The 18,308-nt window shown below is 42.5% G+C and overlaps 1 protein-coding gene across 5 annotated transcripts in view; it reads left to right on the top strand.

The window, feature by feature from the left end:
• Positions 1-18,308, top strand: part of LOC134537539 (spectrin beta chain) — a 276,676-nt gene that overhangs the window by 134,776 nt on the left and 123,592 nt on the right. For all 5 annotated transcript variants that reach the window (XM_063378092.1, XM_063378088.1, XM_063378090.1 and 2 more), the window contains one exon: positions 6,710-6,867. In XM_063378092.1, coding sequence (XP_063234162.1) covers positions 6,748-6,867 — 120 coding nt within the window. In that variant the 5' untranslated portion in view covers positions 6,710-6,747. The remainder of the gene's footprint in view (positions 1-6,709; positions 6,868-18,308) is intronic.

Raw genomic sequence — 18,308 nt, forward strand, 5'->3', positions numbered from 1 at the left:
ATTATGTCTACGTGCTTCTTTTAACTGCTTTCGCTCATTCTTCGAAGTGTTGACTGCCCGCACTATACCGCTCGTTGCACCGATGAGACCGCCGAGAGCACCCAATGCAGGCAAAAGCAAAGGAAGAAATCCTCCTATAATCTTCTTGTCGAGAGTCTGTAATTTTTGCTTGGCTTTTTGTATGCCTGCTCCAGTCTTGCGTTTGGTCTTGCGTGAGTTAGTCTTTGACTTGATGGAGCTGGCTTGACGAGCACCCAGTCCTAATTTCGTCTTTGCCTTCATGATTTTAGATACGCCCCAGGCCGTGATTTTTTCTCCTAGACCCGCGTGCGTCGATTTACTTATTTCTTCAGCTTCCTGTGCCAATATCTCGTCGGCCCGGTGCCTGGATTCCAGATCCTTGCTGAGGGAATACGCAATATCGTGCTGCTTGCACTTTTCGTCGAGAGAATTAATGCCCACGTCACCGCGAGCTAACCTTTTCGCTAGTTTGGTGCCGGGGCCGCAAAATCTGTATCCGGGAATGTGTAGCTCGAATGCCAGATTGTTTATCAGCGAGTTCACGAGTCCTGCACCACTGTGTTTTTTGTTCTTACCTCTTCGAGTCATTACGCGCAACTGACCAGAAAGTATTAATGTGTTTGATTTTATACAATTTATTTAGTACAATGCAGGTCGTCAAGCAAGATGTTTGTTTGCCCGTGCGCATTACGCAAAACGATGAAACTAGCGGTCGCGAATCGCGACATGGCTTACTGTTGCCTTCTGCTGTACGATGCATAATGGCGGGACCGTCAAACTGTGGCAAGACGTGCGTTCTACTGAGTTTACTGGAGGAGCCAAACGGTCTTCGGTTCGAGAACGTTTACTTGTATTCCAAGTCGTTGCAACAGCCAAAGTACCAGCGCCTAGCAACTGTTCTACGCTCGGTGGAAGGACTGGAGTATTTTCCGTTTAGCGATAATATCGATGTGGTGTCTACCGACGAAGCAAAGCCTAATTCCGTGTTTGTGTTCGACGATGTAATGTGCGAGAAGCAGGGTATTATACAAGAGTACTTTTCCATGGGCAGGAACGTCAAGGTAGACTGCGTATACCTGTGTCAGACGTACAGTAGAATACCCAAACATCTCCTACGAGATAATGCGAATGTTATAGTGCTTTTTAGCATGGACGAACTTAATTTACGTCACGCCTACGACGACCACGTAAACACCGACATGTCGTTTCAGGAATTCAAAGTCATGTGTTCCTTGTGTTGGAAAGACGAGCACGGATTCATAGTCATCGTAAAGGACTGGCTTCTATATAAGGGCAGGTACAGACGTGGTTTCGATCAGTTTATCGTCAAACATGAGTCATAGCATTTCGAAATTCGGTCGTAGCAGCAGACATACTGTATGCCCCGACTCTGATATCCGCAAATACATTATACTACTGTCTCAAAAAGTAGAAAGTGTGAAAAACGAAATAATAGAGTATCTCGTTGCCATCGACCTGCGTGTGGAAGCCTCGGATTCTCGCATTCGCGACATGATCGAAGTATCGAATGCACAAAGACGTGACGATTTGAGGACTTTTCAAAGTAGTCTGAAAGCATCACTATCTCACTTGTCAACTAATTAAGATTTTGCCACACACAAGAAAGAAGTTTCTGCGAATGAATAAAAAAGTATATAAAGAGGACTTGCAATACGTTTTCAGCCAGTACAATGTCAGACCTGGCCAGTGACCTTCATCGAGCTATACAGTCTGTTCGTGAAAAATATTTACTTGCTAGACGAACCAGACTTGCACGTGAGATGGAAAATGAGGAGATATTTAAACCAATCACTAGTCGCCTCGACGAACTTAAAAACATGGAAGAACCAGCTATCATTGTGAAGACAGAAGTTGAAGATGAAATGCCAACTGTAAAGAAGAGAAAGTATGAACCAGATCGAGAAGAAGAAGACTTAACAAGTACAGAGACCATGCACAAGAAAAAAATACCGAAAAAGGGACATCAAGTGAATGCAATGGTCCGACCATACCTGATATCGTTTACGAGTCGGAATAATGACACGACCTACGGAGTGTACAGAAAACATAATAAGTGGTTCCTCGGTGCTAAAGAAATAGACTTTCTACCAGGAAATATCGTTCGCGTAGAAGAGTTCAAAACGCGCGGGACTCCTGGTCTGTACGAATTGCTGTTTCGCAGGGAGCCTAAAGGATATTCTCACAAAGACTTACAAGAGTACAAAAAACTGCTAGAGCTAACCAATGCACATTTTCGCGATAACGATCCAGATAGTGGTGTATATAAAGACGTAGATCATGAAAAAATCGACATTCTCGCTAATCTCTTCAGTGAACTAACAATACATGGCGAAGGTTTAAAAAAGCTAGAAAGTGGTCAGATATTTGACTATGTATATTGGGACGATCCTACACTAGGCGCAATATAACTCCGAGCTTGAGCTACGTCACACATGAGGAGTGTTGACTGCAACACGTGTGGGGGAGTCGGGTGGATGAGGAGGGGGTATAAGCAGATACGGCGACCTTGCACAGCAGGTAGAGAAAAGCAGAAAACATTGACCACTTACCACTGACGTTCCAAGCACTACCTCAGTTCTTCAACGCCACTGACTGTTCCATCCGAAGAGTCTGATGTGTAAACGTCACTGCTGTCACTGTTTGCATCACCTAACTGAACAATCGCTTTATCAATTTCAATGTCAAAACGCACATCCTTATCCCAGTATTTGTTCTCGAGTGTCTTGACGTGATTGCAAATCGGAATCCAATCTTCTGGACCCATTCGGTTAAATATTTCCTCGCAAAGTTTTTTTACATTTGCCAAATTGCAAGTAACATTTTTTGAAGCGACTTCTCCTTTAACTTTAGCCCATATTCTTTCTATCGGATTCAAATCCGGATGATAAGGGGGCAGACGAAGTAATGTGTGGCCACTATTTACCAATAGTCTGTCTGCCGAGTACTGCACTAGCGAAGGTTTGTGCTTCTTTATGAGGTTATACAAGTTTGGTTTGAGCATGTCGCTAGTAAAGGAAATATTCTCCTTACTTAACCACTGCTGCATTTCCAATTTTGTCGAGCTGGAGGTAGGCGTTTTATTTATTTTTACATTGTGATAGGGAGCATTATCTATCATTTGATTTTGTATTAATTGTTCGGTGAGCCATTTTTCATATTGTTTTGTACAGTCGTGCGAGACACACCCGTCGCATTAGCTGTTCTCAGCTGTGCTTTCTCTAGTGAAATGGAGGGTTCCTGCAATCGCGCTTCATTTTCCATAAACTGCAGAACGTTATAGACGATTTCCCGCGCCTGCGAGTGCAGTTTTTTACTCTTAACTTTTGACAACACTGGAGGCATTTTATGTATAAAGTTGTACTTTACTGAAGTACTGCACTACATATGTAACACTGGCTCTGAACAAAAGTGATACACTACATGCATACAAACCTCAGATCCAAACTGTAAACGAAAACGTTTAGTAAGTTCCAACGTATTCGTCGGATTTCACCGAAGGACTAAGTTTTCACTCTGTGCAGTAGCGTGTAGCCCCTGTTATCAAGTTACGCATTATCTCTCACTGCCGCGCCACGTCTGCCTTCTCCAGTGTCGGGACTCACACACACACAACGATTTTCTAACCGTCACCCAGGCTCGGAGTTATGTTGCGTCTAGTATAATGAATTAGTTGATCGCCTTAGAATTCTACATGCTTCGCTTAGCGTAGGAAACTATTCGCACATCAACGAAATAGTCTCCATACTTGAAGAACTGAGGGAAGCCGGCTACATACAATGAGTCGAACCGGAATCGCTCACGAACTTCATGCTCCTGCTAGACGAAAATACCTTCGTCGCAAAGTCATAGTTCGTGGAATTGATGATTTATTCCAGGCGGACCTTGTTGAGATGATACCGTATTCCCGAATGAATAAAGGTTTCAAGTACATGTTGACAGTCATCGATGTTTATAGCAAGTTCGCTTGGGCTAGACCTGTCAAATCAAAGACTGCAACTGAAGTAGCCAAGGCCATGAACAATATTTTGCGTGATGGACGTGTACCGTCGCACCTGCAAACGGACCTCGGGAAAGAATTCTACAATGCAACCTTCAAGGCTTTGATGAAGAAGTATGGCATCAAACACTACTCTACATTTAGTAACGTCAAAGCCTCCGTTGTCGAAAGGTTTAACAGAACTTTGCGTTCCAAGATGTGGCGGCAGTTCACGGCTAACGGAAATTACAAGTGGCTTGACATCTTGCCGAAACTAATAAACGAGTATAATTCCGCGGTGCATTCTACCACGAAAATGAAGCCAAAGGATGTAAGGTACAATCGCCTGCTTCGAACAGTGTTTTCCAACATGAAGAAGAAAGATCCACGAAAGCGTAAAGCTAACGTCGGTGACATTGTGCGTATCTCCAAGCAGAAAGGTATCTTCGAGAAAGGTTTCACTGCGAACTGGAGTCCCGAACTTTTCTGTGTGACACATGTTCGTGAATCAGAGCCTAGGACCTACTACCTCGAAGATTTGGACCACAAACCTATCCGTGGCGGCTTCTATGCCGAAGAGATTCAGCCTACGTTGTATCCTGATATGTACTTGGTGGAGAAGATTATAAAACGAAGAAACGGACTGTCCTACGTCAAGTGGTGGGGCTTTCCACCTCGCTTTAATTCGTGGGTGGCAGATGCAGACATCGAGAAATCCACAAGACTTTAGTTCTATGTCTGTGTAATATTTTTTGTACTTGTAGTAGTGTATTGAATTTATGTAATAAAAGTTTTTAAAAGTACTTGCGGTGTTTTTTATTTTCTCAATCCTGTCACTTTTTTAGTATTTTTTTAAATTAAAGTTGTTTTGTATCGGCCAGGGATCAAACCAAGGACCTTAGTCGATCTAATCAATCAGTATATAGATTACAAATTTATTTAATGGATTTTGAACTTTTTCCCGAATCTCTAGCATTAAAATTACGGATTTTCAAGATGGCGGCCAAATTTCAAGATGGCGGGTGTCACAGTAATAAATGATTACTGCACTCTAGCGGGTAAGAATCAAACTAACTAGGCGTCAGCGCACTCTCGCCGCCGATACAATGATGATGGTTTCCAACATCGAAGACAAGATGGCGGACATGACGTCATGCTCACTGTCGATATATATGCTTTGAAAAAAGTGGTGGGGGGCAGTCTGTCAGCAGCCACCACAGGGGGAAGGATCGGTCGCAATTTTTAATTTTTTGACCTCGTCGGGTTCGAACCGAGGACTCCGAACTCCGTGTCTAAAAAGTTCAATATTTATAAATATTTTATTAAAATTTTATTAATTTAATTTTTTTTATAAATTTAAAAAAATTTCATTAAAATCGGATAATAAATAAAAAAGTTAAAGATGGCGGCCGTAACGGAAATTGCAACGGTGACGTCATAATCCAAGATGGCGGAAAACAAAATGGTGGAAAGTTCGAGAAAACAAAATGACGTCATCCAAGATGGCGGATCCAAGATGGCGGATCCAAGATGGCGGATCCAAAATGGCCGCCGTGATCTACTTGTCCCGTTACGTTATGTCCCGTTACGCTGTGTCCCGTTACGCTCGTCCAAGATGGCCGACGTGACATCACAATCCAAGATGGCGGACCGACAATCACAATCCGCACCATCCACATCCTGCATCCTGCCGTCGGACCGGCTATCATATACTACTATCGTGTTTTTAAAAGGATGAGTAAAATGAGAATTTTGAAAATATTATCTTGTACTTCATCAAAGGCATTATATTATATTATATTTAATGTTCACTTCTAAGGAGATGTAACTGAAAAGGGTCAACTTTGTTTTTAACCTTTTTGTGTCAACATTTTAAAAATATATTTTATTATTTAAAATGTTGGTTATGTTTGCGCATGGCGCACAATTTAACGAAACGCCTTGTTGTTAATTGTGACCGACTGATACAAATCGTTTTTTCCTGTGAAATAATAATTATTAATGTTTAGCATTGAAATATTTTTTTTCTTTCATACTAATAATTGCAATAATACTGTCAATATACATTATTTTATAATCTTAAAAAATAAAAGAGCAAAAACTTAAAAAAAAAAATTATATGTAAGCTAGTCTTTCAGTGTTCGCCAGTGATGCGTACACATCTAACCTTGGTAACGAGCAAATTCATGTATCACGTTGTAAATACATACACGTAATACGAAACTCGGACACGGAACTGAACGTATAGTTCTTTAAAATAATGCCGTACGTGGTAAAACACACGCAGTTTTGCGCACCCGCCGTTGAATTCGCTGCCGGAGTAGCTACCGTTGGTAGAGAGAGACCTGCGAAATTCGCGGATTCATTTCGTGATATGCTACAATTCTCAAAGATGTGTCGAATCACAGACACTCAGTCGAGACGACTCACAAGTCAAGCAGCCAATGAACAGGTGGCATTTGCCCGAGTGTGTAGAGTCTATCCTGGAGGTCATTGAACCCGCGAATTTTGCAGGTCTCTAACCGTTGGTTATCGAATCGTTTGTATCAGCAGACAGAAAATGTTTAAACTGTTCATGCCATTCTGTCGAGATTCACTAAACAGTTCCGCGCCACTCGGCCTTAGTTCCGTCGACGCGTCGCGGAGGGGAGCGGCGCACGTCTACAGCGCGGGTCGTCCCTGGTGTTGCAGCCCAGCATGAGCGCGCGGCGACGGCGGACCAGGCCAAGATGACGCAGCGCGAGGACGTGCTCAAGTTCGAGCAGGGCCGCATCCGCGCCCTGCAGGAGGAGCGCCTCGCCATCCAGAAGAAGACCTTCACCAAGTGGATGAACTCCTTCCTGCTCAAGGTCAGCGCCGCTTGCTCACCGTCCCCCTCCCTTCTTTCCTTTACACCATACCCTTACCCCTCCCGGCTCTACACCCCTCCCCCTTCAGCCTTCCACCTCCTACATCTATCCCCCTTCTCACCCTTCACCCCTCCCCAATACACCCTTACCACTTTCCCATTACACCCTTCCTCCTCTCCCTTCCCCCTACCTCCTACACCCATCTCCCTACACCCATCTCCCTACACCCTACCCCTAGCACCCTCCCCCTTCACCCCTCCCTACACCTTCACCCCTCTCCCTAATACACCCTTAAAACTTTCCCATTACACCCTTCCTCCTCCCCTCTACACACTTCCACCTACCTCCTACACCCATCTCCCTACACCCTACCCCTAGCACCCTCCCCCTCCCTCCCCCTCCCTCCCCCTTCACCCCACTCCCCAATACACCCTTACCACTTTTCCATTACACCCTTCCTCCTCCCCTCTACACCCTTCTCCTACCTCCTACACCCTTCCCACTACACCCTCCCCTTATCACCCTCCCCCTTCCCCTCATCATCCGCACCCTCCCCCGTATACCACCCTCTACACGCACTTCGTGACAACCCTTAGCGGCTGGGAAAACTCACGGGTTCATTTCCGCGAACGTGCTAGAATCCAAACACACTTTCTGTCATGCTTGCTTCCGTGATTGGCTCGCAGTCTACCTGCAACCAAAGAAGTGTGGAATATGCAAAGCATCAAAGCTGATATGTCTCAGTTTGCATTCCCCCTCCTCCCGAGTATGTAGGCGATTATGAAGTCTTCCCTTAAAGAGTTCAATGAAATCGCGAATGTTTTTTTCCCCAGTCCCTAATAGTCATGTCGAAACGACAGATATTCGTACTGACCGGGAAACTTCGAGGATACATTTCTGAATAGGTTGAAATTCAAGCATGTGCATATTTTTATTTTGCTGCCTCTGCTATCGGCTCGCAGCTTGCCAGAATGACTCATGGCCAGTCGAAAACCCTCAACCAAACTATTCAATCACACACTCCTTCAGTTTATACGTCTCACAGGTCTGCAGCCAATGAACAACGTGACTTTTGCCCAATAATACTAGGTAATGTGTATTATATCCTACAGTACAGATATTTGTAGTGACCGCCAGGATAGACTCCACAGTCCTCTGTATACTCTGGCAAATGTCACCGCTGATTGGTGATATTTGGCGATTCTTTAGTTGAGTATTCCCAATTAACTGTGTGACAGTAGCGGAAGCAGCGTAGTGGTTGGTCGTATTTGAATTCTATCGTATTGCGAAATGAAACCCGCGAAATTTTTCCTGTCCGCTAGACATTTGTAAATCTGTACATTTACACGAAAGCACTGGTTCGCTACAAAAAAAATGTTCGCAGTAATATTGAGTTTGGATTTTTGCCCGGGAATTTATGATTTGTGTTGGTACAGTATCTCCAGTAAAGGTTTTTTCAGGTATTAACTGCGTTCATTAATAATCATAATACAACAAAATAAAGTCCAATTGTTGTTATATATACAACTATATTTTGCATGATTTAAAAAATGTATGCTTGCACAACATATCAATCAATGTTAAAAATTTTCGTCAATTTTCGTAAGCGCAACAAGAAATATTCATTTTTGCTTCAAAAAAACGTAATTCATATACGCAAAAATAACAACAGATAAGTGTTGTCCAAATTCACAATATTTATCTTTTAGTATTAAAAGCTATTTATTGGCAACTGGTTTACAAAGGAATCTTTTGTAAAGAGTACAAACATTTTTTTCCCCTGCTATTAAATTGTTAATGCTTAAGTCACTTTCCAAACTTAATCCAATATTTCTGTAATTATATTTGCCATCATAATAACATGGTAGGTATTCCTTAAATAATTATGTATTTGAAGGCCTTTGAAAACGGTTGAATCGTTGATGTCATGTCCTTGGTTTATGCAGTATGTCCATAAAACAATGTCTCAGTTATAAATTTTAATAGTATCAATTGTAAGCATTGTAGTGTGTTGGTTCAAGGTCACAATCAAAGGTTAACTCAAACATTTTTAGATAAGCGCATGCGCGAGTACTGCTTTGTTGTTTGTTTGTTTTTTTCGCTAGAGGCGCCACCTACGCAAAATGGCGACTCCTAAACGTAAAGTGTTTTGTGTTGTGCAATTAGCTCAGAGTGAATCTGTAATTTACCTCAATTAAACGTGCGTTTCGTTTAAAATTTAATTGTGATCCTCCATTTGGCAAAAACATCCGCCGATGGTATAGGCAATTCGAAACGATCGGATGTGTTCGCTGGCCTCCACGTTCACCTGACATTTTCCTTTAGGGGCCTTATAAAACGACCGTGTCTACGTTCCGCCGCTATCTAATGAGGAATGATTTGCCAGAGTTGAGACACAGAATTGAAGAGGCCATTGCTTTCATTACTCCGGGCTCGTTAACTATAGTATGGGAAGAATTTGACATTAGGTTGCGTTGGATGTGTGTCGTATATCTAAAGGTGCACATAGAGAACATTTGTAAGAAAACTAGGTTAGTTTACCTTCAATTTGATGTATGATTTGTTGTAAATACTCAAAATTTAACTGTTATAATATACAATTGAAACTGGTATATAATTTTATGGACATACTGTATTTCTTCAGGTTATATTAGTTTTAAAGTTTTTTTTTAAATAAATAGGGATGGGAAAAATTCGCAGTTTCATTGACCTTCAGGGTAGACTACACACTTCTTTGGTCTCTCGGGCAAATGACGCCAGTTCATTGGCTACTGACTTGTGATACCTGTCAACTGGGACGCTTGTGGTTAGATGATTCTTTTGTTGAAGGTATTTCATTGCCTCAGATTCCTTCAGATAAGTAGGGACTGGAAAAATTCGCGGTTTCGATGACCTTCAGGATAGACTTCATAGTCCTAAATATACCCGGGAAAATAACGCCTGTTCATTGGTTGCTGACTTGTGAGTCGTCTCAACCAGTTTGCTTGTGATACGATACTTCTTTGGTTGAGTATTCCCCATTGGCCCAGAGTCGTCCAGATGAACAGTGAACCAATAACAAAAGCAGCTTAAAGGTATAAGTATTTGAATTTTAGCGTATCGCTAAATGAATCCGCGAATTTTTCCGGTCTCTACAGATAAACTGTGAGCCAATCACAGAAGCAGTAATGTTGCGCTTGGATTCTGGGAAAACGCGAAATGAATCTGCGAATTTTTTTTCCTGGTCTCAGGACGGCATGCCCTGCTCCGTACAGGTCCACACCACGTGCTCTCGTCCCGAGTGTTTGCCGTGGTACGCCAAACACTTCCAAGGCCACGGGCCGGAGCCAAGCATGTTGACACTGGTGATGAGTTTCGCGTTCCTATGCTCGTTAGGACTTCTAAAACAAGACTCGGCGAAGTACGTTGGAAAACACCGCGACAGACAACTAGACAACATTTTGCAGTACTTCGTACTGCATTGACTAGGTACCGTCACGCGGTCCTTTTGACGTGAAAACGTCTTACAAATCGATGAACGCCGGCTGCACGCACGAAAAAGCATGACTTGTTGTCACGTTCCGCCTGAGCCGAGCGTGCAAGCGAGAGCGCGGAACAAGCGATAGAGAGGCACGATCGGCTTGTGACGCATCTATCTCTCTTCCACTCCATCGGCCGATGCGTCCGAGTAGAAGAGAGACAGCGGCAGCACACAACCTACATCTACACGTGAACTGTTTTGTCAATTGTTTATAAAGTGAAGTGAAAAGTTAATGTGGTTTCCATTGTTTATTACATACAACAATTGCGGCAAAAAAAAAGTAATTAATTCTTGCATTTTAAGAATTTGATAAGCGATATAATCTCCTATATTTGTTCTTATGACGTTATCACGTAAAATTATCGTCCGTAAACCGACTTTACAGACAACCTCCTTTTTTGAACATCTGTAGGGACCCGGAGATTTCCGCATATTATTTTGGTCGCAAGGTAGACTGCAAAAATTATGCATTGCTTCGATGATTGGTTCAGAACTCTCTCGCCACTCCCCTTTTCTACCGTGGGCCAGTCAACTACCGGCTAGCGGTAGCTACGCAATCACGTCGACCCTCTCAAAAGGAGAGGTTCCGCTGTGAGGAATCAGCCAATAGGAAAACGAACGTGGGTGGAGAATGCTTAGATGTGAAATGAATCCGCGAAATTCACGAGTCTCTGTTCATGTGCAAAACAAAAGCGTGGGTCTTTTTTTTAAACATTAAAATGCAAATAAATAAATGTGTTATTCACGTCGTGTCAGCGTCGTATTTGAAACTTACCCATTGAAAGACCACACGTTTATTTTTATCATCGTACTCTTTATAGAATGAATTTAAGTGGATACAAAAAAATAGCCTATTTTCTGTAATGATTTGAAGCTTTCAACTAGTTTCTGTCCTATTTTACGTGAGCTGGTTGTAAAAAAAAAAGTTTTGGATTAAACGAAACCTTCATACGTAGAATATTACTAGAGACCGCAAAAACATTCGTCGATGTATTTAGTGATTGCCTTCAATTAAAATAATTTACTTTTGTGCTGCTTCTGCTATCATTGACTCGCCGATTATCTGGATGACTGTTGGCCAATGACGAAACCCTCGACCAAGTAGGCTGAGATTAGAATCACAGGCTACTGAGGTGAGACGTTTCGCAAGCAGATAATGAAAATTACTTAGAACCTAAATAATACGCGTCATTTGTAGAGATAGGAAAAATTCGCGTTATTTGGATTGACAGGAAACATTCGCGGATTCATTTTACGCTATGTTAGAATCATAACCCACTTACGTTTATATTTCTTCTGTAATTGACTCACAGTTTATCTGAAGGACTCTTAGTCAATGAAAAAACCTCAACAAAAGAAGTATCGAATCGCAAGCATCCCATTTGACAAGTCTCAGTCACATTAGCAGGTATAATTTTTTGTTTATAAATATGAGGAAAAAAATGGCTGTAAATTTATTAAAATCACGTCATAACAGCATCTATGATGACCAAATCATAGAACCATTTCAATATATTTCAATGATTTTCTTTTACATTTGCACTTAACATAATATTTAAATAAGTTAAATGTTGCTTGGAATTGTAATGTATTTATTTATAATATAATAGTGTTTTCGTATGTTATTTTAATAATTTTACAGATTTTTTTGTATATTTTCTGTTTTAATCTCTTATTTTATGTAAAATAGATTGCTAGTTTTTTTTTAAATCTTTACACTGTGTACATTAATGTTTCTGTAATTAAAATATTGTTGTGCAATAACAATTTTTTTGGACGTTTGACATTGAATGTTGCTTTCGTTAGAAACATAGACCACATATAAGGTGATTTACGACGCCGATAACATAGTGTCTGTTCATAGCATTGTTACAGCTTTAGTCTTTTTCAAAAGTGGGTTGAATACCAAACGCCAATGATTTCACAGGGAAGTATATTTTTAGCCTTATTCTATTAAATTATACACCTACTATGATTTAATAAATCCAAATTTCGAAAATCTAGTCATGATAAATGGTTGAGGCCTAAAGTCTGTTGGAACTATGATGGCGTTTTCACTTCTTAACTCACCCACCCATTAACTCACAACAAAACTCCACTTAAATATAATTAGTTTTTCTTATACTGGTTCACACAGGACGTTTCTTATTTTAACGTATTCACTGGAAGAAAAAAACTTGGCAGGCATCGGGACACGGAGTTAAGAATTATCAGCAGACGGCATGCTCTATCATGGTTGAAGTCACTTTTACTTAACCATCACCGTATTGCAACACCCAAAACATTGCTGAAATGATGCTTGACCACGTCTGATGGATAATAAGTGTGAATTAGTGTTTATGTCGTTTAAACCCAGTCGTTACCATATAAAATACAGTCCTTTAAAACTGTTTCCACAATGCGAACACCACTCAGTTTTTTAGGCGCCCTGTTAAATCTGCTTCACGCAGTGGCCATGTACCTATAGTGCGGGTCAAACGTCTTGCGAGCGGGGTATGTGTAGTGCGGTCAAACGTCTTACGAGCGGGGAGTTATAGTGCGGGTCAAACGTCTTGCGAGCTGGGATGTGTAGTGCAGGTCAAACGTCTTGCGAGCTGGGATGTGTAGTGCGGGTCAAACGTCTTGCGAGCTGAGAGTTATAGTGCGGGTCAAACGTCTTGCGAGCTGGGATGTATAGTGCAGGTCAAACGTCTTGCGAGCTGGGATGTGTAGTGCGGGTCAAACGTCTTGCGAGCTGAGAGTTATAGTGCGGGTCAAACGTCTTGCGAGCTGGGATGTATAGTGCAGGTCAAACGTCTTGCGAGCTGGGATGTGTAGTGCGGGTCAAACGTCTTGCGAGCTGAGAGTTATAGTGCGGGTCAAACGTCTTGCGAGCTGGGATGTATAGTGCAGGTCAAACGTCTTGCGAGCTGGGATGTGTAGTGCGGGTCAAACGTCTTGCGAGCTGAGAGTTATAGTGCGGGTCAAACGTCTTGCGAGCTGGGATGTATAGTGCAGGTCAAACGTCTTGCGAGCTGGGATGTGTAGTGCGGGTCAAACGTCTTGCGATCGGGGTATGTATAGTGCGGGTCAAACGTCTTGCGAGCTGGGATGTATAGTGCAGGTCAAACGTCTTGCGAGCTGGGATGTGTAGTTCGGGTCAAACGTCTTGCGAGCTGAGAGTTATAGTGCGGGTCAAACGTCTTGCGAGCTGGGATGTATAGTGCAGGTCAAACGTCTTGCGAGCTGGGATGTGTAGTGCGGGTCAAACGTCTTGCGAGCTGAGAGTTATAGTGCGGGTCAAACGTCTTGCGAGCTGGGATGTATAGTGCAGGTCAAACGTCTTGCGAGCTGGGATGTGTAGTGCGGGTCAAACGTCTTGCGAGCTGAGAGTTATAGTGCGGGTCAAACGTCTTGCGAGCTGGGATGTATAGTGCAGGTCAAACGTCTTGCGAGCTGGGATGTGTAGTGCGGGTCAAACGTCTTGCGAGCTGAGAGTTATAGTGCGGGTCAAACGTCTTGCGAGCTGGGATGTATAGTGCAGGTCAAACGTCTTGCGAGCTGGGATGTGTAGTGCGGGTCAAACGTCTTGCGAGCTGAGAGTTATAGTGCGGGTCAAACGTCTTGCGAGCTGGGATGTATAGTGCAGGTCAAACGTCTTGCGAGCTGGGATGTGTAGTTCGGGTCAAACGTCTTGCGAGCTGAGAGTTATAGTGCGGGTCAAACGTCTTGCGAGCTGGGATGTATAGTGCAGGTCAAACGTCTTGCGAGCTGGGATGTGTAGTGCGGGTCAAACGTCTTGCGAGCTGAGAGTTATAGTGCGGGTCAAACGTCTTGCGAGCTGGGATGTATAGTGCAGGTCAAACGTCTTGCGAGCTGGGATGTGTAGTGCGGGTCAAACGTCTTACGAGCGGGGAGTTATAGTGCGGGTCAAACGTCTTGCGAGCGGGGTATGTATAGTGCGGGTCAAACGTCTTGCGAGCGGGGTATGTATAGTGCGGGTCAAACGTCTTGCGATCGGGGTATGTATAGTGCGGGTCAAACGTCTTGCGAGCGGGGCTCCGTAGTTCAATGGACACGGAACCAAACAGTTCTGACTCGGCACAGTCCGGTTAGCACACCAACTTTAAAAAAAATCACTAATCGTCATGACGCTAGTGCACGTACGAGGTGTGATAAAAAAATACAGCGAATAATTTTATTACGAACTAAGTAATAAGTTTAAATCAAATATAAATTAATCTCCTTCAAAATCCTCTCCTTGCCTAGCGATGCGCACCTATCCCGATGTTGATTCCATGACTGGAAGCATTACTGGAAGGTTTTTCGGAAGGCCTTCATCTGCTCTGTCGTGGCTCTCTTAATGTCGGGGATGGTGCCAAAACATTTTCCTCTTCTTTTAGCACGACCCATTTTTACGGTCTCCGTTTTGCAAACAAAACTTAATGTTAATGCGTTTTGCGAAATTCATTATTAGTGATACGGACATTTTGGCATTCATTAAGTTGCAAGTTAGAATGCAAAAACATTCACACTCTCGCACTGTGTTCATGATTGGACAGCAGTTGTTTGGACACGCCCCTCTACGACCGTGAGCCAACGATGCTCAGCTAGGAGAGAAGTAAGGGAATCAGGTATTGCCAATTAACAAGTATAAAACGGTTCTCGCTAAGAAATTAACCAATGGGAAAGCAAAAATGGGTTGAGCAAAGATATTACTTTTAATTCAACCATGAGGCCAGACGAATCCGCGAAATTTCCGTGTATATCCACAATGCTCGACAGACACGGTAAACACGACCTCACTCTTCCGGATCTGGGAGCCGACCGAAAACTCACTTGTTCAAACTTGTTCTGTCAGAAAAAAGAATACTTTAATGGTTTAAATCAATGAATACCATTATTTCCATAGTAAATTTGTACCAAAGTCCATAGATCATCACACACACACACACACACACACACACACACACACTTTGATCGTGCATATCTTATTGATAGAGACCGGAAAAATTCGCGGATTCATTTCGTGATATGCTAACATTCAACTAATTATGCCTTTGTGCTGCTTCTGCCATTGGTTCACTTTTAATATGGAGGACCGTGGGCCAATAAGAGACCCTCAATCGCAGAAGTATCGAATCATAGGCTACTCAGCCGAGACGACTCACAAGCCAGCAGCCAATGAACAGGTGGTATTCGCCAGAGCAAACACAGGATTGCGGAGGCTATCGTAGAGGTCATGCAATCCGCGAATTTTTCCAGTCTCTACTTGAATTCTTTTAAACTACAGATGTTTGCCGATTAATTTTTATTCTTATAAATGTATCTCTATTAGACAAACGTGTTACGAAATTGTTTTTATCGTAAAAGTGCAGCATGTCAACTCACTATTTTCGTGGAATAAGTATCTCAAAAGAAAATTTTGAAAATTAAAAAAAAGAAAAGAAAAAAAAAGAAATCGCACTTAAATTAGACCGTGTAATCTCGTCTCTAGGAATCAGCAATACTTAGAGACCGGAAAAATTCGCGGATTCATTTCGCGATACGCTAAAATTCAAATACATATACCTTTAATCTGCTTTTGTTATTGGGTCACTGTTCATCTGGACGACTCTGGGCCAATGGGAAATACTGAACCAAAGAAGTATCGAATCACAAGCAAACTAGTTGAGACGACTCACAAGTCAGCAGCCAATGAAAAGGCGTTATTTTCCCGAGTATACTGAGGACTGTGTAGTTTATCCTGAAAGCCATCCAAACCGCGAATTTTTCCAGTCCCTAGAAATACTGGTCATATTATCCATGGAACTGTGAATGCTAGCTCGACGCCGGCGTAGGGAAGTGTTCCCGTTCGTCTGGAATGCACTGTACACGGGTTACAGCCGCGGCGGACCTGTTATCAGGGCGGCTCCGAAGTCCTGGAATGCGCTGATAAGATAGGCGCGCACGGGGGCGTTGCGCAACGCCCCGCGGCTTGTTTACCGCGGGACACCTCCAGTGCGCGGGTGTCCGCTTCCGGGAAGCGAGATGCGCCATCGGCGGAGACCCCGGAGGGGGAAAAAAATGTTGGTTTCATTTCGCGATAGGTAGGGACTGGAAAAATTCGCGGTTTCGATGACTTTCAGGATAAACTACACAGTCCTCAGTATACTCGGGAAAATAACACCTTTTCATTGGCTGCTGACTTGTGAGTCGTCTCAGCTAGTTTGCTTGTGATACGATACTTCTTTGGTTCAGTGTTTCCCATTGGCCCAGAGTCGTCCAGATGAACAGTGAACCAATAACAAAAGCAGATTAAAGGTATATGTATTTTAATTTTAGCGTATCGCGAAATGAATCCGCGAATTTTTCCGGTCTCTAGCGATAGGTGTAAACGCCTGTAACACTCGCGTTATATTCTGGTACCAGGAGAACTTCACGCTCTTTTACGCAAATAAGTCGGCGTCTATTGTTAGGAACGGGAAAAAATTCTCGTGTTTCATCGGCCTGTAGGATAGACTCCACAACCCTCTTCTTACCCGGACCAAAGTCACCAGCTCATTGGCTGCTAACTAGGGGCAGGCATTTTTCGCGAAAAGATCTGTATACTTATTAGACTGCAACAAGGTTTACCCGCACCTTTGGTTTCTTCCTTGTGATTGGCGGCCGTCTGGCGAGAGAAGTCGTTGCCTTATTTGACCGGGCCACTCAGGACCCTTTTACTTCCGCACTGAATCACTGTGGTCGGTGTTGTAACAATCGATATGTACCTGGGAATCAATCACGAAACACAGGCGATCTATAGTTTTTTAACTTTCATCTAGTCTCAAAATCTTTTCGCGAAATCTGCATGCCCTTAGCGATAGGTGTAAATGCCTGTAACACTCGCGTTATTTTCTGGTACCAGGAGAACTTCACGCTCTTTTACGCAAATAAGTCGGTGTCTGTTGTTAGGAACAGTAAAAAATACTCGTGTTTCATCGCCCTGTAGGATAGACTCCACAACTCTCTTCATATCCGGGCCAAAGTCACCAGCTCATTGGCTGCTAACTTGCGAAGCGTCTCAACTTGGTAACATTCGATTTCGATACTTGTTTCGTTGAGGATTCCTCATTGGCTCAGAGTCCTCTCATGTTAGGCGTTAGCATATCGCGAAATGAATCCGTGAAAATTTCCTGTCTTTATCTATTTATTGCTGTAATATTTTACCTTTCAGACGGATTTCATCTGGTTGGGTCATTTGGTTTTGTTTAAAATGTTGTTTTTGGTATCTTTGCCCTTCAGTGTGCGTTAAAAATATTTATGGTCCAATGAGAACGCTGTTATAGTGTATAATACCTATCTCTAAATAACGAAACGGATTGTGCAGGTATTTAGTGGTAAGCTATGATTCAAACACCTTTATACATTTGGGTTGCTGTTGTGCTATTAGCCGTCACTACATTTTTTTTGTCATAATACACACACCCCCTTTTTTCCTTTACAAATATTTTTTGGTGACAGCAAAATAATTATGTATTCTCAACAAAACCTGTCATTAGTAGATGCAAGATTCAATTTGTCAGTATGCTAAATTGCAAATACTTATATCTCTGTGGTACTTTTGTTATTGGCTCACAGTTTATCTGCAGGACTCTTGGCGAATGAGAGACCCTCAACTGAAGAAGTACTGAATCATAGTTAACCTAGCTGTTACGGCAGTTAATACATAACAATCCAAATGCAAAACTGCTATAGCGTAAAATGTGATATACAATAAAAATCATCTTTATTATGTTACACGACCTAAATTAAAAATGTTGCACATGATTCAATATAATACACATTGCAAAAGTGCCACACCTGTAGATGTGTCATGTTGTGATCTTTTAACCATGTAACTGCCACATTTATGTGGAATGTGTCAGTCATGTATTAGTGGGCAATAGAACTATAATACATAGTGTGGCATTATTGTTGT

The sequence above is a fragment of the Bacillus rossius genome, chromosome 12 (genome assembly GCF_032445375.1).
Source record: "Bacillus rossius redtenbacheri isolate Brsri chromosome 12, Brsri_v3, whole genome shotgun sequence".
Classification (NCBI taxonomy): Eukaryota; Metazoa; Arthropoda; class Insecta; order Phasmatodea; family Bacillidae; genus Bacillus; species Bacillus rossius.